This window comes from Schistosoma haematobium, chromosome 1, assembly GCF_000699445.3.
Source record: "Schistosoma haematobium chromosome 1, whole genome shotgun sequence".
Classification (NCBI taxonomy): Eukaryota; Metazoa; Platyhelminthes; class Trematoda; order Strigeidida; family Schistosomatidae; genus Schistosoma; species Schistosoma haematobium.
Genome location: NC_067196.1, coordinates 18,163,996 through 18,191,684, shown reverse-complemented (window position 1 = coordinate 18,191,684; position 27,689 = coordinate 18,163,996). Strand labels below are relative to the sequence as shown.

The window sequence follows — 27,689 nt, the reverse complement described above, 5'->3', positions numbered from 1 at the left end:
CAATCTATTTCAACACTGGAAATTTTGTTGAACCTTCTCATAGTCACTTTTATATAGCTCGAAGCTCACTGATCAGTTGTAACCTCATCATCTTCACTCAATCAGCCAATTCATTTTTTTTTATTCTCAGTCTTATTTTTAATTTACACTGTGAAAATTGTTTTCATTATTTAGGGAAGAAAAATTAAGTAATTATTGTGAAAGGAACATGGTATCTACAGTCGAATTTGAAAACCGGTTTCAAAAACCTGCTATTTACCTCATCCTTAACAATACAAGGAAGTATTTTTTTCTAGTCTGCCTGATATTTAAGAAGTTTCGAAGTAATTTGATCAACGCTCTACTTATCAATATATTCATATTTGAATCATAGAGAACTTCTTAAGTCATAATGTTCTGATACAGGTTTTATTATTGATATTACCACAAATTAAAAACTCGCTTGTCTAAAAATCCAATAAATAGTACACAAGTGTTTACAGTAAAAATTTTACCTAATTAACCTATCATACAAAAGAAAGCATTGAATAACGTTTAACAATTTTCTTAATTATTGATTAGTTTCCAAGCAAATATTAATATCAGTAAAGAGAAAATAATCCTCGAGTTGATTGGATATCTATTATTACTCTGTGATAACGAGTACAACTAATAACATACAGTATATGTGAGAGACAATAGACAATAATGACAAGAAAAAAAGAAATCATATGACGATTAAATGAAAATAGTTTTTTTATATATATGAAAATTTAAAACACCAAATGAGTTAGTGATTATGAGAAAAACCGTACACAAAATTGACCTACAGTTCAGTAGAAAGATCCTTTATCAAAGTCTAGGAATAGAGTTATTATATATATAATGATAACAATTACAATTTTTATTGTTAATAATGTCATCATTAGGAATCTTAAAGCATGACTAACAGTTTAGGACTATCCACTTGATGTCTCTTCACGTCGGTACTCAATGAAATTTCAAAAGCATTTTAGAAGACTTTTATTTACGATAATATAATATATAAAATGAAATAATGCTATAAATTTGTTTGTATATTATACTGGTAAATTATTTACTTTGAAAATGAATTTAAACCTATTTATCTATTTTGCGTTTTTGTGCTTAACAGTGTAAAAATCATTTTGTGAAAAACTGTAAGGAACGATGAGAATTTTTTTTCTAAAAAAAACTTTAGGATTTAACCATTATATAGTCCGATTTATAAATGTCAAATTACTAGGTTGTTTTATAAAAAAAATCTATTCACAAAAGCATGCATTGAATGTGACCCAATTCGAGGACATTTGATTTATGTATCCCTGTGTATATATATATGTAGAAATGTACATGTCTCACAACGTTCGGAACTTGGTATTATTGCGTCCTGTCTTTCTTTCTTGTACTTGAATGTATGTAGTTACTCGTGTGTGTATGTATGTTCGACATACAGACAAGAATCTTTTTTTTTATTATAATACAGACAATAGACATATAGGCATTATACATAATTACAGATATAATGCATTATCATGTGTATATGTTTTTATCAGCTAATCAACACACGCCATATTTCATTGAGCTTCCTTCACACGGATGAATAATGATGTTGTTTTCCCGTAAGAACATTCTAAACTAATTTGGAGGATACTTTTTTTTTCAAAAACATGAGTGATTTACTCACAGTACGACTAAAGGTAGAAAAAAACTAGCGCAGAATTTTTTTCATCTAGAAAAAAAAACAAGACAAAAAAGCTTTTGAATTTAAGATAAAGAAAAGTTGAAAAGAATGAAGCATAAGAAAGAAAGAAGAGAAAAAAAACATTAATAAATAAATAGACATCAGTAACAATTATTTTTGTAAATGAACTTCAAGATATTAAATTGTGTATATATTAACCGATCTGAAAATGTTTAGTGTAGAAACAACAAAAAAAAACGGCTATTTAGTGTATATTTGAATGTGTAAAACTCATTTTATGATTGGATTTTGTTCCGCTTAGAATGAATGTTAAATATTCTCGTCAGAAATTTCATGATTTATGTCCTAAAATTAGTTCATAAGTGAAACCATGGTGAATTTCTCTAAGATATATTTGTACATTAATGATAAACTTACTTGGACAATATATTACTAGATTAGTTGGATGCAATGAAATGAGCTTGTCCTAAATTTAGGTCAGTTGTGCTAAAACGTTTTTTTAAAAATTAGCTGAACAATAAATTTGAGCCTATAAACTAATGGTACATAGACAGATACTTTTTGAATAGAACGAAACTAACACTTAACTGTTTCAATATAAAAGTCCCTGGAAAGAAAATGTTTAACAACATATCAAAGACGTTAAAAATTTACTTATTTATGTAAGTGTCTATTGAAGAAGATTCAACAGAAGCTCTGTACAATTGGGAACGAATACAATGATAATAATACATCACTGAGAGACGACAGATATTTTGACTTTCAAAGAAGAATCAATAGAATTGTGCATATGAAAACTAACTGACTGTAGTATTGTATATGTAAACGACAGAGTTATGAATAAGGTGAAGAATATAAACTATGACTATTAGATATTTTTGAATCCTCAGAAAATTTTGAAATGGATACGAAAGAGAACTATGTATATAACTTGGTTTTGAGCGTTACTTTTACCGTTCTACCTAGTTGCATACTGCATTTCAGTTTACCGTATTATTATTTCGTTTTATATAGTACTCATTCCTTAGCATATTATCATAATGTGATGAAGTTCTTTTACGGGTCCACAATAATGCATATGATTGTCATTTTAGCAAACTACTTGATATGAAATTATTATGAATTTCAAGAATTTATCAGAAATTTATCATTTTTAATGTTTATTAAATTTATTTATTTGAACACATAAATAATGGTACAAGAATGCGCCAAATATATATGCGCCACATAAAACAATGAGAATTTAAGGGGAAGGAAAAAAAAGACAGAATAATAACGAAGAGATCGATGTAAGGTGGTGTAATAATAATAATGGTAAAAATTGGGGAACGGAAAGGTACAATCAGAAGAAATCTTTCAGTTAAGGAAGATACAATCACTTTTTTATGAAGAAAGTAAAAGCAGATTACAGCAGAATCGCCACTGGCTTCTATTCTGAGCCATATCTGATAACGTCTCTAGCCACTGTGTAGCAGCATCTCTCGGACCCCAGCCAGGGAGTCGTGAAGGGCCAAGAGAAGCCAGCCCTTTGCAGCTTTCTTTTATACCATGACACCATGTCATATACTGACCACCTCTCCGCTTTTTCCAACCAGTCCCAGAGTCGGCGAATAATGCACGATGTGGAATTCTCTGGGACAACATTCGTAGAACATGTCCAAGCCACCGAAGTTGGTGTTTCAAGATGGTGACACCAATTGGATTATCGTCTCCGTGCCCGAACACACGATGCCGAACCTCTGCATTACTGATATGGTGTTGCCACTGGATGTCAGCAATCCATCGGAGACAACGATGATCAAACAAAGAGAGTCGTCTAACATCCTCAACTCGGAGAAACCAGGTTTCACAAGCATAGAGCAAACTGCTCTCACCGACGCGTTGTAGATCCGACCATTTACAGCCAGACTGACATCACGAAGGCGCCAAAGATGGCCCAGATTGGCATGAGCCGCTCTGGCTTTCACTATACGTGCATTGATCTCATCACTCACGCCACCACCAGCACTTATGGAGCTACCCAGATACATGAACTTCTCGACTACTTCTATCTGCTGTTTATTAAATAACAAACATCGTTAATACATAAACGTTCCAACTACGAATTATACATGAACATATGTATATTTATCTGGTTAATCTCTGATTTCAATAGTTGTGTATTGTTGAAGTTCCCAAAAAAACAAACTAGAATGGAACAACTATCAAAAATTTTGCAAATGATGTTATTCAACGGTAAGAACTATTCTTCATAACTGATTGGTCATTGACAAATGATCAGTCCGCTTTGTTTAGTCAGATGAATCGCTGGAGCTAGATCAGTACTAAGAGACTAGCCAAACAAAACATTAGTCGTTATTCAGTGATCAATCAATTGTAAATATCCCAGTCAGTCCGAATATCTCAATGGTAAATTTTCAGACTATGAAGCTGGTAAAACAACTCTGAATCCATTAGGCCGCACTAGTTCCATTAGGATTACAAATGGCCCCTGCTAACGAGCGCTGAATAGCACGAAACCTATGGCCAGGATGTTCTACTGTTCACATTCAGCCACCTACTATTATTTTTCATGGTTTATAAGTTCATGTAGAAATGAGACCACTAAAAAAGAAAACTATTGTTTAAGCATTTCACGAAACAAACATTTTAATTTTAATATTACGAAAAAGTTAGATTTTAAGACCGGATACAAGTGATTGGATCATTTGATGAAACCAACTGATAAACTATAAAATATAATTCAGTAAAGTTAGTGATTTTTTGAGAATTATAATACACGGTGGTTATACATATAAGGGAATATATTTTTCATACCTTGTAGTTGGACTTACTACGATAATAGCGTGTGCAAATTTCTTATCTAAAGAGTTACCTATCTTTTAAGTACAATAGTTGAACTCGGTCTAAACTTCATGAGAAAGCAAATCCATTACGACAGTCTAATGTTCAACTCTTTTTCTTCAACACAGATTACACGAATTATTTTAGCCCGTCAGATAAAGTGTCCATTTTATATTTGAGATGATAAATTTATGCATATTAATGACCACAACCAATATTTATTGGAAAAATCAAAATCTACAACTTACATATTGTGCAATTTCACAAATCCAAAAACAATTACCGGTTGGATGAAGATACAAGATAATCAAAATGTGATTATCAAGTAATGAAGACGTTTACTATGTTTTAGGAAATAAAGCCTTATTCACACTCATAGTAATTTGTAGTTTTCTCAGATGATGTAAAAATTATAATTTGTTCACTATATGAAAAATGCAAAAATATTATTACAATTTCCCTACCTACTTGTGAGTAGTTAAAATGTTTATAAAAAATATTCATTGACCTTTATATATGATGACAACGTGGAGTTGGGAATCTACTGTTTTGACGTGTCTACGTTTATTCATTAGGTGTAGACACCAAAATAATTTGCTTTCAAGTGATCCCAATAAAAAATCTGCGATCTAGTCAGAGAATGGTTACTCAGTTACAAAGAATTTATTCAGCTAAACAACTAAACACACATTTATGCCTGTTATCCCTCGTGAAGGAACATAGGCCAACCACCAGTATTATATATCCAACTCTGTCCTAGGCAGTTCTTCCCAGTTGCTAGAGCTTGCCTCGTGATGCAGTTTAGTGATTTCCGGAATGTGCTTCCTATCCAATCCCAACGTTTTTTCCTAATTTCCACTTCATCTCGAAGCCGGTTTGTCTCTCGCACAGTAGGCTGGTGCTGATTGTATCCGGCCAACAGACATTCAGTATTTTGCGTAGACAATTGTTGGAAAACACGTGTACCTTTTTGATTATGGTTGTAGTAGTTCACATTGTATTGATTGCTGATCGTAGATAATTTGTGTCATCAACTAAAACCACATGGTAGCAGCTTATAGGAATGATTGCTCTGAGATGTTAATAACTTGTAGTTGAGAAGTTTACACAAGATTGATTAAAAGCGACATCCCTAACAAATATTTCTGTATTCAACAGTACGAAGTACATATGGATACGTTTACTGTTCATTTCATTACCGGATCTTCTGCTTAAATACTTTTCGTGATATTTCTGAAGTATGATAATTTCGTGTTACGGTTCGTTTTTCCTATATTCACTAATGATGAATCTGGTTACGTAATAGCATTCTAAACTCCACATTTCCCAACTGCTCGCTCGTTCCTAATATATTGTACAGTAATCTGTTAGTAACATAGATGCAGGGATAGCATGAGATGAATCCTATGAATTTCCTCAATGAATAACTGTCAGTATCAATGACCGCTATTTGCGTGAATTTCACTTATATGTCAAACATATACAGTCTATAGTTAAAATTTAGATTCCTAATTAGAATTAGTACTGCTTTTAGTCATAATATTCCTTAAACAACCTTCTTTCTTAGTGAAACAATGGGTCACACGAGTGTTTTTAGACAATATAACTTGACTGAGTAGTCATTACAATAAGCAAATCTATGAGACTATATCCTAAAGTTGCGAATTACTTTTAACTGCAACAAAATCGGTTATATGATAGATCACTATACCTAAGAAGAAGAAACACAATTACGCTTCAACGTCCTTCTATTAAAACAATGATAAACAAGGAGAGAAAATAATAATTAGAAAAAACTATTGTTTTCTATTTCATTTATTATTTTTCTCATACAAATGAACTAGCTATCGATAGAATTTTCGTTATATCCCCTGATAAACTTCGTAATCGCGCTGGTACTGGGACAAGTATTCGTGTACCTAGTGGATTGCCATCATTATCAATAAGCACAACATTGTTTGAGTCAAAACGTGGCCAACCATTAACAGATGGTAGTCGTGCACCAACAATCCAACCTTTTTTCATTTCTCCATTAACAGCAACCAATACTTTATCACCTGAAAAATGTAGTTTTAGAAAATTTAAGGGAACAGAATTGAACACCGTATATATATATATATATATATATATATATATATATATATATAGTCATTGTGTGAATTATATATATAACTGTGAAGTATAAAGAATCTAGATGTCAGCCCAGACAAAAGATGAATTGAATGATTGATCATCTAATGGTTTATCTCAAATGACAACTAAATTTAATAAGATGAATATGATTTAGATACTTGTGGAATGATTTTTGAAAGCTTCAGTTCTATATGAAATATTGGCATTAGTGAGAACGATGAAAATTTTACAATTTAAATCATTCAACAGTCAGACAACTAAAAGTATCAATGGAAATTTGAGTTACAAGTCTTACTCCATCATTTAAAAGATGACATTCCATTAGCAAATACATAATGATGAAGTCCATTACAGTGATCAAGTGTTTGCATAATATTAAAATAATTTTGTTTCCAAGATGACGAAATTTCCGATTATTGATTATCAAATTATAAATAAACAGTTACTGCGCTTTTTACCTTCAACTTTGTTGGTTTAAGAAATTAGTGTATCAATGTGTGTGCAAACGAAAAAATATTGAAATTATGCGGTAACGAATGAAAAATTTTCTTATTCTTATAATAGTAAACAAAGTATTGATATATAACATTAATTGTAAAATAAAAGCCATTTTGCATCATCAAATAATTTCTGAGATAATAATCATTATGCAGAAATTCAGCAATTTCCCAAGCTGATGTTATAAGCAGAAATGGATGATTGTGATATGATGGGAAGAAAAATCAATTTTCAATTGATTTACTTATTATGAGTTTTGTTCAACATTAATTCCCTTCTAATTCAATGTGATGATCATTCACTGTAGTAATTATTTTCTTTTCTCAGAATGATATTTTCTTCTGTATAATATACGATCTTCTTGCATTCACTTGACATGAATTATGCTCAGTAAGTGATTTGTTATAACTGAGTATATGATGTAATCCTAATTATTAATTTAAATGGGTGTACAATCAATATGTAAACCAGTGTATTTTAGACGAGATTCGATTCATCGTCGTCATAGTGTTTTGGGGCTAATAAATCTTCACTTATACCAGTTTCGTGTTCTTACTTTCGCATCATGGGAATTGCTGAGGTCCCTCGTTCCTAGTATAAGTGATAAGCGCATTTTCCGGCACAACAATTGCGACGACGCAATATAACAATTGATCCCATCCCCGTCGCCAATTGTTATATTGCATCGTCGCAATTGCTGTGCCGGAAAATGCGCTGATCACTTATACTAGGGACGAGGGACCTCAGCAATTCCCATGATGTAAGAACGCAAGACTGGTATAAGTGAAGATTTATTAGCCCCAAAACGCGACGACGATGATAATCAAAATAGTCTAAAATACACTCATTTATATATTGATTTTACACCCATTGTTGATTAATAATTAGGATTAAATCACTTATATGAAAAATACTTAGAGTTATAACAAATCACAGACTGAGTATAGTTCATGTCAATGGAATACAAGAATATCGTATATTATACAAAAGAAAATATCATACGACAAAAGAAAATAATTACTACAGTGAATGATCATCACATTGAATTAGAAGGGAATTAATGTTGAACAAAACTCATAATAAGTAAATCAATTGAAAATTGATTTTTCTTCCCATCATATCAGACTGCTAGCAGTGGAATCGAAGACGCGTGTTTCTTTCTATTTGGGACTCATCAGTTAGATGCACCTGGATCTCAAAGTTGGTGTTCACTCTGGACTCAGCAGCTAAGTGGGTAACGCGAAGGTGCCTGAAGCGAACAAACCTCAAATCAGACGAAACGCGCGTCGTGGATTCCAATGCTATCCGCCATTTATCTATGCCTATAATGATTGTGACTTAAGGCGATTCACACAGGATGAACAAATGCCAAAGGAGACTGATCACTTGTAGTCCTAAACATCAACGAGAATATTCGAATCAATACAAGTTAATGAAATTAGGGGTGATACTGGATTTTGCATGTAATGATGCTTAGTTAACACTGAGTAAAAATTGAAACGTTACAATAGAATTTTTTGTAAACTCAAATGATTACCACTAAAAGCGGATCGAAATTAAGTAATTTCAATCAGTCAGTCAATCAAACATAGCATAGAAGAACGTAGTATGTGTGTACATCATTTCAAGTTGACATATCCCATTACCACGGCGAGATGATATTATCCAGGGTAAATGCTCAAAGTAGTAGAGGTAGTAACAGTATTATTGGTAACAGAAAAGACTAGGCATCAAAGATACAGCTCGAGAAAGTAATATATATTTATATATTAGTTAAGTAAGACTTTCTTTAAAAAAAAATTACATTACCTATAGTTCCTTTATTTCGTTTATTATAAACACGAATACATTTTGCCGGTTTAATTGATAGTACTTTTGAACCTAATGAAAGTAAATTCGACACATCATTCATATCTTTAACTGGTTTTGATAGTTTTTGATCAATGTTAGGAACTTTCTTGACTGGTTGATCTTTACCAGTGTTTATATGGGTTGTGGGAGCAATACTACTCCATGGACTATTGTCAACTACACGTAGACGTGTTTGCGGAGCTATAAAATACAGTGGTCCATGACCTTCATTAATTGATGTCCTGATGAATAACAACACATAGATAGATAGGATAAACAAAGCAGATTTTAAAAAAAAACAATAATGCAGGATAAATGAATTATTGTGTAGTTTAGAATAGAAAAATTAAAATGTTGATACGCCTAAAATTTTGACTGATGTTTAACTTGAGGAATCTGCAATAACATTTGAATTAAGGTCAATATTCTTCGTGAAACTATTGTTGGGATAAGACACAAATGGAGAGGTACTTAAAGTGATCATGAAATGATTACAGTTGAGCAACTAGTAAAAACTAGGAAGCATTGAAGAGACGTTTAGTTGTAGTTAAGGCCATTTTGAGTAGTATATATCTACTACCCGATAGATTATGGGGTGAACATAAGACCTTTCGATCTTACTGTTAGCAGTAAGTCTGAATTCAATAGTTTACATTTCCAACTTCAACCAATATGTGACAGAATGCAATCCTCAAAGATGATATATACTCGTTCTTCTATGTTGATCGACACATGTCAGGTATGAGTGTTATGGTATTCTTATATGAAGTTTGGATTTGTGTATTAGAGTTATCTATTTATCTATTCTTTTAAACACATCAATATAGGTACAAAGGGATACCAAAATAAATGTGCACCACACAATAAGAAAATGAGATTGTGAAGAGATAGAAGACGTAAAGTGAGTATAGTGGATGGAAATGAGTTAATGTGAGTAAAAAATAATGGGAGAAACAGTCCAGTTAAGAAAAATACAACCCAAAATGGTTCTTTTAATTTAACAGGTTTCTTTCACCTATATGAGTAAAGGAAAATAAAATTACGGTAGCATCACCATTGGTTTCTGTTCTGAGCCAAGTCTGATAAGCCATTAGGTTGCATTACCACTCGGACCCAAACCATAGATTCGTGATGAGCCGAAAGAAACCAGTATTAAACAACTTTCTTTTATACCTTGGTACTATGGCATAAATTGGCTGTTTGTGTGAAGGTTAGTGGTACTAATTAGCTGCTCGAAAAGTGGTAGTTAGAACTAGAATCAAACTTATAACTTACCGATTGATGGCGTTTTTTTATCATTAGGCCACAGTTTCATAAGTTCAACAACTTTTATATGATATGAACAACTTCTTGATACTATATTTTGATGCCCAGACTGTATTGTTTATTATCAGTAATGACTCAATTTTTGCAAGATATATGCAATTAATATTTATAAAGTTTATCACCAAACTATGACAAAGTTATAAACTGTGAAAGTGAAATGCAAATTAACACTACTACTCGATAGTCGATCTATTGGTCTAATGAAGAATTCAGTGTATAAGACAGATAATGATCCAGTTACGTGGACTATAAAAATGATGCAATAAAAGTACCAAGATAGCGATTATACTGTCATTTAATTTACCTATGTATTGATACATAATTAAGACTATACATTGTAGACATTCAAACTAGTCGTTTTTCTGGGGTAACAGACGAACGCCATTATTATAAAGTTTCCCTTATGTCATTTGATTAGTTATGTAAGTTGATTGGGTCCTTTTTGAAGAGATGTGTGGTATTTTGTGCATATGTCTAGTTAAAGCGATGACATATTGAATTATGATCTTTAATCGTTTGAATAATCACAAAAATCAGTGATTGGTTAACTTTACCATTTTAGGACCCAGCGATAGTGGACACGTCAAATCCTTTGTATAAATATTCCCTAGAGTGACTACTTCATGTAGACCCCCTCCCAAAAATTCGAAAAGAATTCATGCGTACAAAACAAGGGAATAAATATAACTTGATGATCCGATAAATTCAATACTGAAAACTGATTTTAATGAAATTGGAGAATTTTATAAACCACTCCTTTAAGGCTCCATATTAGATGAAGAATATATGACAGATTGTAATGGATAGCATTAAAAAACCAAATCAAAAAATATCCCATTCATATTCTTACCATAAATTTCTTGCCCGTTGATATAAATTTCCTTCTTTGGAAAGAAGACTGTTATGTAATACACGTAACTAAGATAATATTTAACAAGGTAAAATAGAAAGAACAAACGATGTAAATCAATCAAAAGTCTGAAAAATCCAACTACTATTTAGATAAACAGGATAAAATAATGAGTAGGATATGTTGATAAGCAGTTTAACTAAACTTTGGTTATGGTTCTTTTTCCATCGATTCACCCAGCCACAAACTGGATGCAATAGTGGTATCGATGATCCTTAAACGACCCAAGGTTATTATAAGTACTGATACACAAATTTATTGAGGCCTTTGAAAGTATGTAGAAAGTTGTACTTTAGGTCATACAATTAGTAGTTTGTTAAAATAACTACACTTGTAGACATGATCAATGATATACTGATAAAAATACTTCATTTCCGTACCTTATTGCTCTAAATACCTTAGAGTAAGTAGACAATATATCCCTGAAGAATCATCACTTTGGCAGATTTGATGGGCTGATAGAAAAAAACTTGAAACGAAGCTTAAATGGTAATCGTCAATCTGTCTTACTTTATGATATTAAAGGGTATCTGGTAAAGTATAAGAGATGGTTTATTGGGCAACGGTAAGTTGTATTCTGTTACATGGCCAGTAAACAATTACTACTGAAAACGGTTATAAAGGTAGTGGAACCACTAAGTAAAAAATGCTAACAATAGAAGTTTGATTTGCCATGGAGATAAAGTAAACTAGTTAACAAAAGTAGATCGACAAAGATTAAAAGAGCTGTTAATCAATTGGACATCATAAACGTAGAGCCTGATCATAGTTCTCACACCACATTAGCACGATGCATAGCGAAAGAGACTCAAATAATATAATAGCAATGACGATGAAGTAGATTAAAGATGAAGTATGTGGTTCGAAAAGACAGAAAAAAGGTTTATATGAAGGAATACGGTAATTCAAGATCGAGAGGATGATTGAATGCATCTGTGCTATTGTGGACGATCTACAGCCATGTCATCCGAAGTCTATAGCCACTGAGCGTGACAAACGCACGGACTCTAATCAGATAGTCTATATCTACCAACATGGCTCAAACCAACAGACAGTAATTCCGTGAGCTGAAGTACTGTTTCAGGTTGGTCCGCCAGCCTTCTCCTAAACTACTTCTACACCAGAAATAATCATGCATTGAGATAGACAGTGGTTAAGCATGCACATTACACGCCTTTACCGACTCAGTCAATAAAAATTCATGGCATCATCAACCCGTTTGTCCTTTCCTATGCCTGACACCAAAATTGTTGGCTCAGTTGCTGCATGAAATTAGAGAAATACTTCGAAGACATCTATGATAAAAAACCAAAGGTGGTAGTCTAACATTAATCGGTTCATGATCTCAATCAAAAACGTAATAATCACAACCCCCATACTAGTAATCAATATGTGCTCAATAGTGACTAGCTTCGTGAGGGAATTCTCGGAGTTCTGGTGAGAAGCCGTGATCAGTGGAGCTAATCCATATCGGGTAGAGACAGGTATCTACCTCAGTACAATGGAAGTTGGTCGCGCAATTTCGTGGATTGGTTGATGTTAGACAATATCACCATTGGATGCCGGCTCAGTGGTACAGTTGGTTAAGCGTTCGCGCGCGGGACCGAAGGCCCTGGGTTCGAATCCCGCGAGCGGGATCGTGGGTGCGCACTGCTGAGGAGTCCCGCAATAGGACGAAAAGGCTGTCCAATGCTTCTAGGTTTCCAAAGGTGGTGGTCTAACATTAATCGGTTCATGATCTCAATCAAAAAACTTATAGCTTAATCATGTCTTTTAACTATCATATTGCTCAGCAAAAAATACTACGGTCTCCACAAATCACCGATACTGATAACGATCACGTGCTCACTGGTGATTAGCTTCAGGATGTAGTTCCTGGAATTCTAGTGGGAAGCCATGACCAGTGGAGTCCAGTCCGTGTAGAGTGAGACAGATATCCACCGAAAACGATGGATAAAAAGATTGCAAGATCGTGGATCGATTGAAGTTGGACATCGAGAGCGCTGGATACTGGATCACTGGTCCAGAGGTTAAGTGTCCACATGGGAAACTGAAAGTCCTGTGTTCGAGTCCTTTTTGTGCGGGATCATAGATGCACACTGCTATGGAGTATCATACTAAGACTGAACGGACGTCCGGTACTTCTAGATTTTCAATAGTGAAGTAGCTTAGATTGACTCGTGATTTCAACTGTGAATATAAATTAATTCCTATCATGAGAAAACCAATCGATCAAGCACATTACAAACATAAGCGAGTACACACCAACATAGATACAAAAGTACTATCTTTCATTTTTATTAATTCATTTATTCTATATACACATATTTCAAGCTTTACAGTTATTCCCTGAGTTTGAAATATGTTATCATCATTATTGATTTTTTTGTTTCAATTTAAAATAAATGAACGTGATCGTTTTCGACGAATCAACAGCGCTTTATAATCTTCTTCCATTTGATAACGCTTGGTGACCTTTGGTCGATCAATATTAATCTCTGGTAATTGAATGGTGAATTCCTCTGTATGTGGTATAGATTGATTCGCTTTTAATATTTCTTGTATATCCAACGGTAAGGAGGCAATATCATTTGACGATATAACAGCATCTTGATGTGTAAGTTGGCTGTTATTGATTTTAAGTAATTCATTTAATTGATCCTTTGGTAAATAATCATAATAATCATGGTAATTATATAGGTAGAAAGGCAACCATGTTTGAATTAAACCTGAAAAGATTAAATACAAACAAACAGCTCACTAGTTAAATTTTTTTTTAAAGGAAGGAAGATTATCTTTATTATGTAAGATTATCAATTGATAATGTATATTTATTTCATCTAACAACCGACAAAATCTTCTTTCATGCAAAGGATAAAACGGAAGATGCTGTTAAACTATATCTAAGTTAAAATCCAATGATATACACGTTTAAATATATTCAATTTGTGATATAACACTATCTATATTGAACGTCATCAATTAAGTCTCATTGTGCTTCTGTTCTTCAAATTCACTGACTATACACAAGTTATAAATTTTTAATAGAACTGGGAGAACTATACTACAAAGTTAGTCATCAGTAAGTAAATGTAATATTTACTTAGTTAATTTCATGGTGATTTTTCGTAATTGTTATCACAGACTTATATTAGCTTGGGAAATATTGTAAACTATGCAGCACTGAACGGTTGTTAGTCTAAATCGGAACTCTGAGGAATGTGAACACAGGACTATATATATATATATATATATATATATATATATATATATATATATATATATATATATATATATATAAAGTCGAAACCAGGTTTTGAAAACGGATTGTTTAACAGTATCTAATTAAATTGAAAGTTATTCAGTCCCTTTCAGTTTTTAATGGCTTCCTAGTTGATATCAGTCCATGAAGACAATTATATTTCGTCAAACATGTTTTGAACATTTCCATACTATTTTGAGAAATGACACAAATACCAATGGTCTTATAAGTGTTATATGAATGGTAAGTAAACACATATAGTCTCTCATACCTCCTTCTTTCGCCTCCAATCCATGCACACATAATTCGAAACAAACACTTACCTAAATCACGAGCTTTTTCAACTTCATGTTGTAAAATCTTATACTGATGTCTGCATATACCTATAAATATAGTCAATTGTAGAATAAATTAGTTTAATTTGTGCAAATAAAAAACAGATTAACAATAAGTATCCAAAAATTATCGATTATTTTTATCCATTATAAATGGTCATTATTTATTTTGTTAAGTCATTAACATAATCAGAGGAGCGATTCATGTACCCAGTCGACTTTCAGATATGGTTCTTCCAATGAGAGCCGCCAGTGTTGTTATATTGCCCAGTGATTCATCAAACTGAAGTAGACAGAAAGGGAATCAGAGAGCATTTAGCTCACTCACTGTTTGAGATTCAAGTACGTTAACCACTAAAAGTTATTATCCATACAATATGGATAACTTAAACAATCTATCTAGTCACAGAGCAAAACACATATTTCGCGTTATAAAATCAAGGATGATGAAGAGATGCAAAAAACGTCAAAATAATGTAGTAGTCGTGATAACGAGTAACACTAAGCATCCAGAGTATGGTTCGAAAAGACAGAAATGAAAGAATATTTACGAAGAGATATTGGATCTCAATATCTGTAGGAAGATAAAAAGTGAATGTAACTCTGCTGTTGTCGATTCTAAGGTATTTCGCCCTATGTTTCTGACCACTTGATTACGGTAATTGCGCAGACTCTAACTAGCTAATTTACATATATCAAAATGGCTCACGTTAACATTCAGTGTCTTCATGGACTGATATCACGTTTTAGTTTCGATGCTCATAGCTTTTGTATACAAACAACAGTTTTTAAAGTCTAAAATATTTAGTCAGCCGTTCAGTGGTTCTATTGCCACATAACGACTCAGCTAACGTACGGTTATCGGCCACGTTAGGCAATTTTAATTCCAGAGTCAAAGAAACAATACTAATGATATCAATGGCTAGTGGGAAGCTGGACGTAGGAAATAGAATGAGGAAATAAATAAAAATCGGTAATGAAAAGAAATATAAAATAGTATTAAAGCTGATTAAAGATAGAGGATCAATTCATCCATACCAATGACTGAACATTAAAAAAGTTCAAAATATGCCATTACTTAATGTTTTTTAACCATAGATTCTGATTAGTTAACAGGTTACAATCTTAACAAATAGGAAATAACAAGAATTTCCAAAAATTAGTAGAAAGATAAAAGTTGGATAAATGTAAGCTAGTAAGTTGAGTTTTTATGAAACATAATTTTGATTAGTTTGTTAAACCACAAAATGAAAAAGCACACGTGTTTCTAGATGGTGTAATTCAATTTCCTGAAATGATTGTACGAGTTAGTTGTGATACTGCATAGTATCAATATTCTTTAACTTTCTCTAGTCTTGAGTACTTTTATAAGTAGATATACTTTAGATTAATGAACCTAGAGGTTGAACTCCACGATGTTTAATGACATTTGAAGGCACTGGATAGTATCGAAAGTCTTTGTGTACAAAATATGTTTTGTCATCTGTTATTAATACATAATGCTGCCTAAGATTACTGAGTTGAATTTATTTACTTGGAAATAACAAAGTTAGTTAACGTTATCGTTTCTTTTCCCATAAAAAAGTTATACCATAATTTGAACAAGCTATTATTGACAATCTCAATAAGACTATGAGATTCATATTGAAAGACTTTTATTTTTAAAAAGAAAAATTGTTCCTTTAAATGAGTTAGATATTCAGAAAATTACTGCCTTAAATCAACTATGAACAAAAATCGATTATTTATACATTATTCTACATGATCATTGTATAAATTTGATTGCACTTCATTCCATAAAACATATCCAATTTCACAACAACTCATAAGTTTGTGCATTTTAGACAACTATGGTAACTATTTATTATGTATAGCACCAGATAGTTGGTTAGACATTGGTAAGCAAAGTAATTTTTAACCAATGATTTATTCGGTAAAATTCGAATATCTAAGCTAAATGAGCCACAACTTTACAAATGAATATATATGTGACTAAGTTTTGTTTTACTGATACATTTTATTATTATTTGTAAAAATTTGTATCTCTTTATTGTTTGTAATCAGGACACGAACAGCAGACGTTAACTCACATATCACGAACCTGTTTATATACTCTACTTTGAGATACACCAGTCATGTAAAGGGTAGCAATACTCTGGTGTATGCTACTGACGTTGATAGATATAAGTAGTATGTATCACCAATCGAAAGTGAGATAACTGGCAGCAGAAGATCGAAGAAAAAAGAACGACAACATAGAATGATTGCTGTGGAAATGAAGGAACAGTGAAATCTGAGACGGTTGATTGACATTTTGCAAATTAAGCATTTACTGCATGGTTCTCAGATTTTACTGATGTAATTTTGTTTTCAAATACATTCTAATGTCCCACTTGTGTTCTCGTTCACTATAGTGCTATCCGCCTGCTCAAACCGACATAGGTAGAACGTCGTTCGAACGTATAACCTACTGATTAAAAGCCAAGTGTTCCGTCCACTAAGGTACCAGGCTCATATCTAGGGCTGTGTTTAATCGGTTCTTCAAGATGACCCCCTCGACACTACATGCAGTTACAAGCTAATTATATTTTTTGGACAGAGGGTCGCAGTGGAACTCATGAAGTGAGTCTCGTCCTACTTGCAACTCACCAACTGGACATGTCTGCGTCTCGGAGTTCATGTTCATAATTAGTAGGAGACGTAGTAAAAACTAGATTCGAGTCTCACTGGGAAAATTAACGCTATGATGTACATACATCCAGCTGACTAATCCCGAGTACAGTGAGACGGACGTCCCGAGTCCCGCTACCAGTCACTATTTGAAACAAAATATGAAAGTGCATTTTACATCATAGAAAACAGAAAAAAGAAATAATCGACTGCTTATTGAATAGATGAAAGGCTAGTAAAAAATATTATACATACGTTCGTATAGAAACGCTTACCAGTTTTAGACAATGGAAAGATTTCTAAAGTATCCGGATTGATAAACTGCTTTAACAGTTCAATGTGCTAAATTAGAAAAAAAAGGTGATAGGCGAGATTAAATAATAAGTGTATGACGTTCAGAATAACAATATTTAAAAATGGAGTCAGTTTTTGAAATAAAAGGATAAATTAAGGTTGGAATCCATTCAGAGACAATTTACACTTCGCATTCTTGGGACTGATTGTACCTCAAATTATAAGTTTAGATGTAAGAAACTTGGACTCGACCTTTTATGGAAGAGGAGACTCATACTAATTCTAATCTTTTTCTTCAAAATAGTTAATAAACTACCTTTTACATCCAATGAAGTAGTTCAATATGTAAAAACTCTTACAGCATTCGTAACTCTTTGTTACTAGTGGAACGATCACATTCTAAATCTTCTCTTTATATGAATTACTTTACTAGCACATTTTCCAGACTCTGGAATAATCTACCACAATATATCCGCAAGATAAAATCACTCCCATCCTTTGTTCACTGCATCGATGCTTACTGCTCCTCTGAAAATGCATTAACTGTTCTAGCATCTGTAAGTGTATCTTATTCCACAAGTGAGATTATAGGAACTTTAAAGATTTAGTCGTTCTTATTACTGAATCTATTAAATAAACCTCTCTACCAGCTGTTACTTTACACTAACATCGTCCCTGGCAACCTTAACTAATTTGAATAATATCTAACACGAACCGTTCATTATAAAATAACCTGGGATATGTATTATGCTAGATCTGACTAACCTATCGTAGTAATTATTGCCTTTTTGTTCCGTGCTCTCTGCTTCCGTTTTATTTTCTCTAGTTGTAGATGGTTATAATTAATTCGTTATGGCGCAGGAAACGACCTTAAATGCACCGTTCATGCATCAACACTATGTCCACTTAAGAAGAATTAAAAGTTCCAGGTTGTTGTATTTCATTGCTGTAATACATGTCATAAATGTACTACCTAAACAATTTTTGAACTAGCAAACTTAAAACAATCTTATGTTACATGTTTGTTATCTACATTTAATATTACTATTTATATCAAACTGATCATACCTGTAAACTGGCGTAAATTCTGTGATTATTATATTCAGAATATATATATATATATATATATATATATATATATATATATATATATATATATATATATATTATTATTATATATTATTATTATTATTAGAAGTTTTGTAATACATTATGCGACAAACAAAATGACAAATTTATTTGTTGAGAAAATTGTTTCATTTCAAGATAAAAAATAGAGACCAAATATATACGTATGAACTGGATGTTGCGTTACATTTGTTATATGAAGGCTGGAGATACTACTTAATTGTTGTAAGTAGTGGATTGGGATGTAAACACTTGTAACTGAAAGTGGAGCTCATGAATGTTCGTTTTACAACCCCTCTAATATACGTATTACTATTCGGGTATAATTTTAAATAAATAGACAAGATGTACAGATTCAAGATGAATGGGATATTGTGGCTAAATTATTTATCGCTGTACTGAAATTTCACCAATTATAGTTTCGTGGTTTAATACAGTCGATAATCAGTGTGTAAACTTCCAAACGTAACAGATAGAACATTATCATGAAACACGTCTATGTTTGATTTCAAATAGAATAGCGAGATTATTGAACACAAAAAGATCTAGGATATATTAGAGACGATCCATACAGATACTATTATCAATTTTTAGCCACACTACCTGAAGTTTTCAATTGTTGATTATATTTTTCTTCCGGATCCCAACCACGAAGCCAGTGTACTCCTACTCCCAGACAACTTAAACTCAAACTTCAGTAACTACATGGACTGACATTAGACCATGATTTCGTTTGACCATCTATAATCAGCTTTCCAAGCCACACTTACGCTGGCTTTCATAACAGTCAAGTAGGGAATGATTGGACATATGAAGCACATGACCCAGCCCTTTCGGCTGATAAAAATTTGCATCTGCACTAACTCATTCGTCAGCTTTATCAATTACTTTAGGGGTGATGTTCGGATTGTTAACTCCAATGTTTTACCATAGGTAGAGAATGCTTTGGAAACACTTATGATCGAATACTTGGTATAGATATAAGTGAAAGCTATTGACCCAAAAACGATTTCAGATAGAAGCAGGGAATAATTAAATTTCAATTAAGAAGACGCATATATTTGAGAACATTTATTAATCCCAAGTAGAACAACCATACATTAATATGCTAATTACTCAACGGGTATGTTTGGTAACGGTTCATTCTGTTATTCTACGAATAAAAGGTATGTTTGCGAAAGACAGATGGCTATAATAAATGTTGGGTAATCAATTGTACGTATCCTTTAGGAGCTGTTAATGAGAAATGTAGAGACTAAACGTAGAGCTCTGGAGAAGAAAGATGAATTAGTCGACAGTTATAAACTTTCAATAATGTAGATAGTTTGGGATATGCATATTACGCAAGCTAAGGCAGCGTCTACCTCTACACAATATACTGGAGATTGTGGAAAATCGTAAGGTGAGTAGTCTACCTGAGACCATTCAAATGTTGGGAATCACTAGCTGAAGGATACACTTGATATCTTTTGAAATGAATGTATATTTGGAATACATATCCACATTAATTTGAAACTTTATAGTTTTCAAGGTAAACAAAGTGATTCTAAATGACAGTAGCATATCAAGTAAAATAAAGAAACGCCATGTCACGAGTTGATGTTTATACTTTCAATGAAGTTTAAGAAACAGACTAACTTACTCGATGACTTAATACTAAATATTCATCACGACAAATGGGGCATGGATTTGAGCTAACGAATTTTCCAAAATGCTGAGAGCAATCAGAAAAAAAGTTAGAAGTCAAATTATAAGGAAATAAGAAATAAAAAGTTTCGAATGAGTAGAACTTAAGCAATGTTTAGCATGAGATTTGAAAAGTCAGGGTTTGATTACTGGATATATGGCCGTTGATACGCATTGAGGCAAAAATACCAGATGCGAAGTATATGTACCTAGTAATTCTTACAGTTCACAAAATCTCTAAATTAATTCATTACTCAATTTACATACTACTTAGATGAATGATGATCTAATGTCCAACAGCAACTTGCTAAGTAGTGAATATTTTTAGAGTTTAACGAGCAGAAATTAGTAGGACCAATTCGGAAGACAGTGCAGAAGTTTATTAACCCGTGAGATTGTAGAATGACCTTATTTTGTCACCGATTAAATGAAGTTGAGAACTAACAACCATTGTATTATGGCTTAACACCACGTAGACAAGATGCTTTGAAAACGATTTCGTGAGTGGTCAAAATCACATACTCATTTCTTAATACATAGTCTTTTGAATTATTGGCACTGTCATAGATTATAAGTTGCGTAATTCATGCATCTAATTTAGTTTGATTCATGAAAATATCGGCGCATGTGTACAATACATTTAAGTTTAATCTGATACGAGGTGGTACATTTGTTAGATGTCTTCAGTCGAAATCCAATTTAGGGACGACTGATCTAAAAATTCAATTCATTGGATGAAACAAGTGAGAATTGCATTCACAAAGAAACAATGCTAATTATTGTCAATGAGGTGCTGTATTGTACACTTTTTCCTATGTATGGAGAATGATTACATACAAAAAAAAGTCTAAAATTTCAAAATTTGGTAAGACAGTATATTAGTCAAATTCGTATACAACAACGAACAAGTGCCTGTGCATTGTGAGCTGACTATATAACCACTATGAACTTGTACACATCAATATTTATTTTATTCATCCAAACATCTGGATAACATTGTCAATTACAGTACAATACTGCAAGCAGTTTGTGGACGATCTTGTTCCCCTTATAAATATTACCAAATAAAACACGATTGCGTCCAAGCTATTGGCTTCCGTCATACTACGTAGGTTGTTCAAAACCCGAGAAAGATTGACTCGTGAGGAGCTGGTTGGTTTTCATTCTGGTCGAGGATGTGTTGACCATATCTTCACCCTCTCTCAAGTGTTAGAACACCGTCATATTTATCAAAGGTCAACAATCGTAGTGTTTCTTGACATTAGGGTTGCCTTCGATTAGTTGGACAGGACTGTTCTCTGGGATTGCCTATTGTAGAAGGGTGTGTCTGAGAACTTCATTAACATCTTAAAGGCCCTATATACAAACACCTCAAGTAGAATGAGAGCATACAATCACCTTTCTCCATTGTTCCATCCAAGCAGTCGGGTTAGACAGGGTTGCCCAATCTCACCATTCCTCTTCAACTTTGCCATCGATGACATTCTGGAAACAGCTCTGATGGATGTAAGTAATGGTGGTGTGGATCTGTTGCCTGGAGAAAGACTTCTCGACCTTGAGTATGCGGATGATATCGTCTTACTGTGCGATAATGCCCAAGGCATCCAATCCGCACTTAATCAGTTGGCAATCAGTGTCCGTAGGTACGGTGTGTGCTTTGCACCTTCGAAGTGCAAAGTACTTCTACAAGACTGGCAGGACTCTAATCCTGCAATCACTCTGGATGCTGAGCAGATAGAAGTAGTCGAGAAGTTCGTGTATCTGGGTAGCTGCATAAGTGCTGGTGGTGGCATGAGTGATGAGATCAATGCACGTATAGTGAAAGCCAGAGCGGCTTATGCCAATCTGGGCCATCTTTGGCGCCTTCGTGATGTCAGTCTGGCTGTAAAAGGTCGGATCTACAACGCGTCGGTCGGAGCAGTTCTGCCCTATGTTTGTGAAGCCTGGCCTTTCGGAGTTGAGGATGTTAGACAACTCTCTGTGTTTGATCATCGTTGTCTCCGATGGATTGCAGACATCCAGTGGCAACACCATATCAGTAATGCAGAGGTTCGGCATCGTGTGTTCGGGCACGGAGACGATAATCCAATTGGTGTCACCATCTTGAAACACCAACTTCGGTGGCTTGGACATGTTCTACGAATGTCGTCCCAGAGAATTCCACGTCGTGCATTATTTGCCGACTCTGGGACTGGTTGGAAAAAGCGGAGAGGTGGTCAGTATATGACATGGTGTCATGGTATAAAAGAAAGCTGCAAAGGGCTGGCTTCTCTTGGCCCTTCACGACTCCCTGGCTGGGGTCCGAGAGATGCTGCTACACAGTGGCTAGAGACGTTATCAGATATGGCTCAGAATAGAAGCCAGTGGCGATTCTGCTGTAATCTGCTTTTACTTTCTTCATAAAAAAAGTGGTTGTATCTTCCTTAACTGAAAGATTTCTTCTGATTGTACCTTTCCGTCTCCCCCATTATTATTATTTTTAATAATATTATTATCATTACAGTATCTTACACTAATCTGGTCGTTATTGTTCTTTTTTTACGCTCCTTACCTTCCTTAACTTTTCTCTTCCCATTCTCATTGTTTTGTGTGGCGCATATATATTTGGTGCCCCCTTGTATTAATATTTGTGTCCAAATAAATAAATAATAAATAAATATTAGTTCAAACAGCTTTGTAATTATTGCTTGAATGTTGTTTCAATGGAAACTATCATATATAATATAGATGTTATTACAAGCGCTTGTCTGGTATATATTAGTTGTGTCAGATCCATTATTTAAACACAAACATTGGTACAAGGAGGCACCAAATACACATACGTTACACGGATCCATGTTAATATTATCATCTATATTATATATGATAATAAACACAATGACAGTAACAACAGAAACTATGCACCTAGAAATATCCTGCTATAACAGAGTTTAGAGATATCATCATGAAATCCAGTAAATAAGTGCTCGTCGACAAGAAGGAAGATGAAGGAACATATAAAAAGTAAAGCAAGTATTTAAACATACAACACAATTCTTTCTTGTTATACTCGAAGGGAAGTGTCCCTTATAGTTACGTCTGTAGTAAAACCATACAGGTTTTCCTTTATAGGTATTTCTAAATACTAAAAAGAAGGTTGAACGAAGGGAAATCGTTGACATACCATCAGAATTAAAATATTCTATACTTGTCGCTAAATCGGCTTGTTTATATAGCTTGCCTTTGTAATTTTTACGGATATTTGTATGAGGGCTTTCCTTTATGGGCTCCTGTTCATTAAGGCTTGATACCGAATTTGTGCAGAAGTGATGAAATGGCGGAGTTAGATGAATACCAAAAACATGTTTTCGGCCAACAATCATATCATTTAGGGTGATTCTTACAAACTTGGAAATTAAGGGGGCCTGAAACAAATAAATGGGTATTTTTCTTGAAATATGACTTTTGGTTATTTGGGATGTCTGAAGAACTTTTTATTAATATTCGTTCACCCCCTACCCTGGCATATAATGCTTGCTAGCATAAAAATTGATTGAAATGAGCCCTGTGTAGCAATACAAAGGTATGGAGACAGCCTAAAACGTCAATTAACAATAGACAGAGCTGTATCGTGAGGTATCAAGGTTTGGTAGGTATTACAAAGATGAATAATTTACAGTTGGAAACCTTGTATTTAATGGCCTGAGGTTGGTTGCATGAGATCAATTCACTGTTCAAATTCTCCTAAGTTTTAAATTTCACATTGTCTTGCACTTATCTTCATTCAGTCATTTCATAGATTCTTTGCAAATCATATTTCCTGTCTAGTTTTCCGTTACCAGTAATATTATTACCTAAGTTTCTCTGCTTTTCATTTTACTTAGTCCCTACTGTGCTTATGTCACGTGGAAACTTGATTTGATCCATATTTATACAAGTCTATGCTGAATGATGAGTGGGTCAGGAAGGAATGATGCTTCAGCTAAAGATACAAACTATCACCTTAAGAGCTAAGTAGTTATCAATCGATAACATTATTTCAATTCATATTACAGTTGAAATCTTATGTCCTACCAGAGGTGTGATACTTAACAAAATAAACTAACACTATAATTTACTATTTTATTTAGTTTACATAAAATCTGGTACAACTGAGGATCGGAAAATAGTATACAGCACACAAAATATGTGTGGAGTACGATATTGTCAAACCGTGGAAGGTGGTTTTCTTACAGAGCCACTCCACGAGTTTTGATCCAAGGGTTTGACCCACAAGGCAGTGGAGCAACGTTATATGTATTCCCATGATGGCCAGTGACCAAAATAGTTTCATACGCTGGTTACCACCTCGGGTTGCTGGAGTTGTTATTCACCATTGGTTTGCGACCCGAGTTTACAAACACGCCAGATGGACCCACAGTATGCACCAAGTCTAGACGCCGGCCGTTCACTTTCCGTTCTTTTACTTTTGCAAACACTTCTACCACGTGAAGGCAGTGAGTAGAGCTTTCCTGACAGAGGCTATAAAAATTTGACCGTATGGGAGCATTGCAGGAGGGTGAGCAGACTTTTCGGCGAGACTCTAATTTAGGGACGAGCCAATCAGAAGCGTTTGAGCAATTTCAAGGTCACGGAGCCAAGTTCAACACGCGCTGCTAACATACGATCGGTTCACAGCGGATTTTAGATTGTAGGTGATTAATGAGAGGTTACAACGGATGGGACGGCGAAACTCTATTTTAGGGACGAGCCAATGAGAAGCGTTTGAGCAATTTCAATTATTAGCCAATCAGAAGACAGTATAAAGTAAAAATATATTACAAGAAAGTAATGAATTACAGTGGATATTCTTCTTTTACATGATTTAAAAACCTGTTGAGGTTTGATAAAGACTCAGAAATTCTGAATTCATAATGCATATTGTATAGAAACTCGTCCATAGGGTTAGGGTTTGGGGTTAAAATTAGGGTTAAGGGTTAGGTTAAGGTTAGGGTTAGATTAGGATTTAGGGTTAGGTTAAGGTTAGGGTTAGATTAGGGCTTAGGGTTAGGTTAAGGTTAGGGTTAGATTAGGGTTTAGGGTTAGGTTAAGGTTAGGGTTAGATTAGGGTTTAGGGTTAGGTTAAGGTTAGGGTTAGATTAGGGTTTAGGGTTAGGTTAAGGTTAGGGTTAGATTAGGGTTTAGTGTTAAGGTTAGGGTTAGATTAGGATTTAGGGTTAGGTTAAGGTTAGGGTTAGATTAGGGTTAGGTTAAGGTTAGGGTTTAGGGTTAGGGTTAGGTTAAGGTTAGGGTTAGATTAGGGTTAGGTTAAGGTTAGGGTTAGGTTAAGGTTAGGGTTAGGTTAGGATTAGGGTGCTAACATGCGATCGGTTTACATCGGATTTTAGAGATGTGTCTACTTACAGGCTACAACCCTAACCACTAACCCTATGGACGAGTTTCTATACAATATGCATTATGAATTCAGAGCCTCTGAACCTTTATCAAACCTTAACAAGTTTTTAAATCATGTAAAAGAAGAATATCCACTGTAATTCATTACTTACTTACAATATATTCTCACTTTATACTGTCTTCTGATTGGCTAATAATTGTCAAGGTCACTTAAAATTCGTTCAAAGGTCGTCCTTAAATTAGAGTCTCGCCGACTTTTCTTACCCTTGGCCATATCAATGTGCTTGTTAGGGGGAGGCTTATAATTGAGATATACAAGACCATCTGATGTTTGAGATGCCGCGGAAAGTCATAACGTTCATTTTTACGGTGGAATTCTAGAATCCTACTATCTCGGTTATCAAAAACTCTAGTGTTTCGATAATTAAGTTAAATTGTGCTACATCAGCTGATACTATCAGTACGAAACCAATACAGGGGTTCAGCTCTGAAGTGCCGAACTGACGATCCAGATATGTGAAGATAAAAATGGTTAGATTTGAACTATGCAACTTCATAGAACCATAAATAAGAAAATACTTGTGAAGGGCATCAGAAGTAGATAACCGCAGGTAATATATATCAAACGCATTCGGATATCAACTACAAGGATAGATCGTTATACTGTCGTGTTATATTGAACAGGATTCAAATCATTCAAGTCTGATTGAACTATTTCTAGGAAGCCTACCCAAACTGAAGATACCTATGATAAGTTAATAAGGCCGTCTTTCCGAGTGGTTTAAAACACACAAAAGTGAGATTACGGGCCAGCAGTAATTAAGTAAACCAGTGTTTACAAAACAGGAGAAGCAATTATCTACCTTCGACAAAATACTCATTGCTCTTGGTAGCGCTTAATACAATTAACGCGCCTGTAATGCATATCGCTCAGTTTCAGTTTTTCCAACTTTGTTTTGAAAGAGCTAACAGATGGAGCTTAAATCACATGTTGAGGGAATGTCTTCGTAAACTCTCTGTTTTGGAAAACAGAAAAATGAGGGCATATCAGATGCAAATTTATCACAGGGTGTATGAAAACTGTAATGAAGTTACCTCTAGTTCTTCGATAAGACAATCGCAATAGGTTAAGCTTAGCCTGTCGGGCATCACACATGAGCTTCGCTATTCCGAGAATCAGCTTAGTTTCTGCCCTCCAAACCTTCTCCAAAAGCTTACTGTCTTTTTTAAGTAGGGGCTAGCCGCATATATGCAGCACTCAAGCTTGGGACGCACAAATACGAAGTCAAAAACGTTCTAGCGTCAACATGACTTGAGGCCCTACGTTTTTGCCATAATGTACGTTGGATACAGTGACCGTTTTCTAGATTTTCGAGTACGTTTAGATTGAGGTCAGTTTCGATTGGCAGTTGGGTCGCCGTTCGGATTCCTGTGTTTTTTGTGGACTGGTTAGATGATCTTAGAAGTATACTGAACGGCCGATTCATTATCTGATTTTCCTACAAGACCTAGGCTGTTCACTGTTTTTGAAAGTGACTTTCGACCCCGTTTAGTCCTATTGATTAGAGTCCAGTCGCCTACCGTAGACGTTTCGAGGACTACAGCTACATTTGGAGAGTCTTTGCTAGGAGACATAAGTTTAAAAAGAGATTCTAATACCGTCGATATTATGGTGGC

General features: G+C 34.1%; 1 protein-coding gene across 2 annotated transcripts; it reads right to left on the bottom strand.

Moving 5' to 3' along the window:
- Positions 1-4,483: 4,483 nt before the first annotated feature.
- MRPL14 (39S ribosomal protein L14, mitochondrial) lies at positions 4,484-27,063 on the bottom strand. 2 transcript variants are annotated; one of them, XM_051212046.1, is made up of 10 exons: positions 26,876-27,063; positions 24,138-24,214; positions 23,803-24,100; positions 23,544-23,763; positions 20,596-20,667; positions 17,807-17,873; positions 14,850-14,909; positions 11,205-13,993; positions 8,987-9,270; positions 4,484-6,603 (listed from the first exon to the last, which is right to left on the bottom strand). In XM_051212046.1, the coding sequence occupies exons 9-10, from the start codon at positions 9,087-9,089 to the stop codon at positions 6,374-6,376; spliced, it is 333 nt and encodes a 110-aa protein (XP_051073310.1). In that variant the 5' UTR covers positions 9,090-9,270; positions 11,205-13,993; positions 14,850-14,909; positions 17,807-17,873; positions 20,596-20,667; positions 23,544-23,763; positions 23,803-24,100; positions 24,138-24,214; positions 26,876-27,063; the 3' UTR covers positions 4,484-6,373. The 2 variants fall into 2 exon arrangements, with proteins under 2 accessions (XP_051073310.1, XP_051073309.1); XM_051212045.1 differs by lacking the exon at positions 24,138-24,214 and having other exon boundaries at positions 23,666-23,763; positions 23,803-24,043.
- Between the last annotated feature and the right edge of the window lie 626 nt (positions 27,064-27,689).

Excerpts from the sequence above, each read along its gene's own strand:
- MRPL14 (XM_051212045.1), bottom strand. Across the intron at positions 23,764-23,802 it reads AGAATATTTTAATTCTGATG|TATTTAGAAATACCTATAAA; the intron begins GTATGTCAACGA and ends CCTTCTTTTTAG. Across the intron at positions 13,994-14,849 it reads TGAAAAAGCTCGTGATTTAG|GTTTAATTCAAACATGGTTG; the intron begins GTAAGTGTTTGT and ends TAATCTTTTCAG.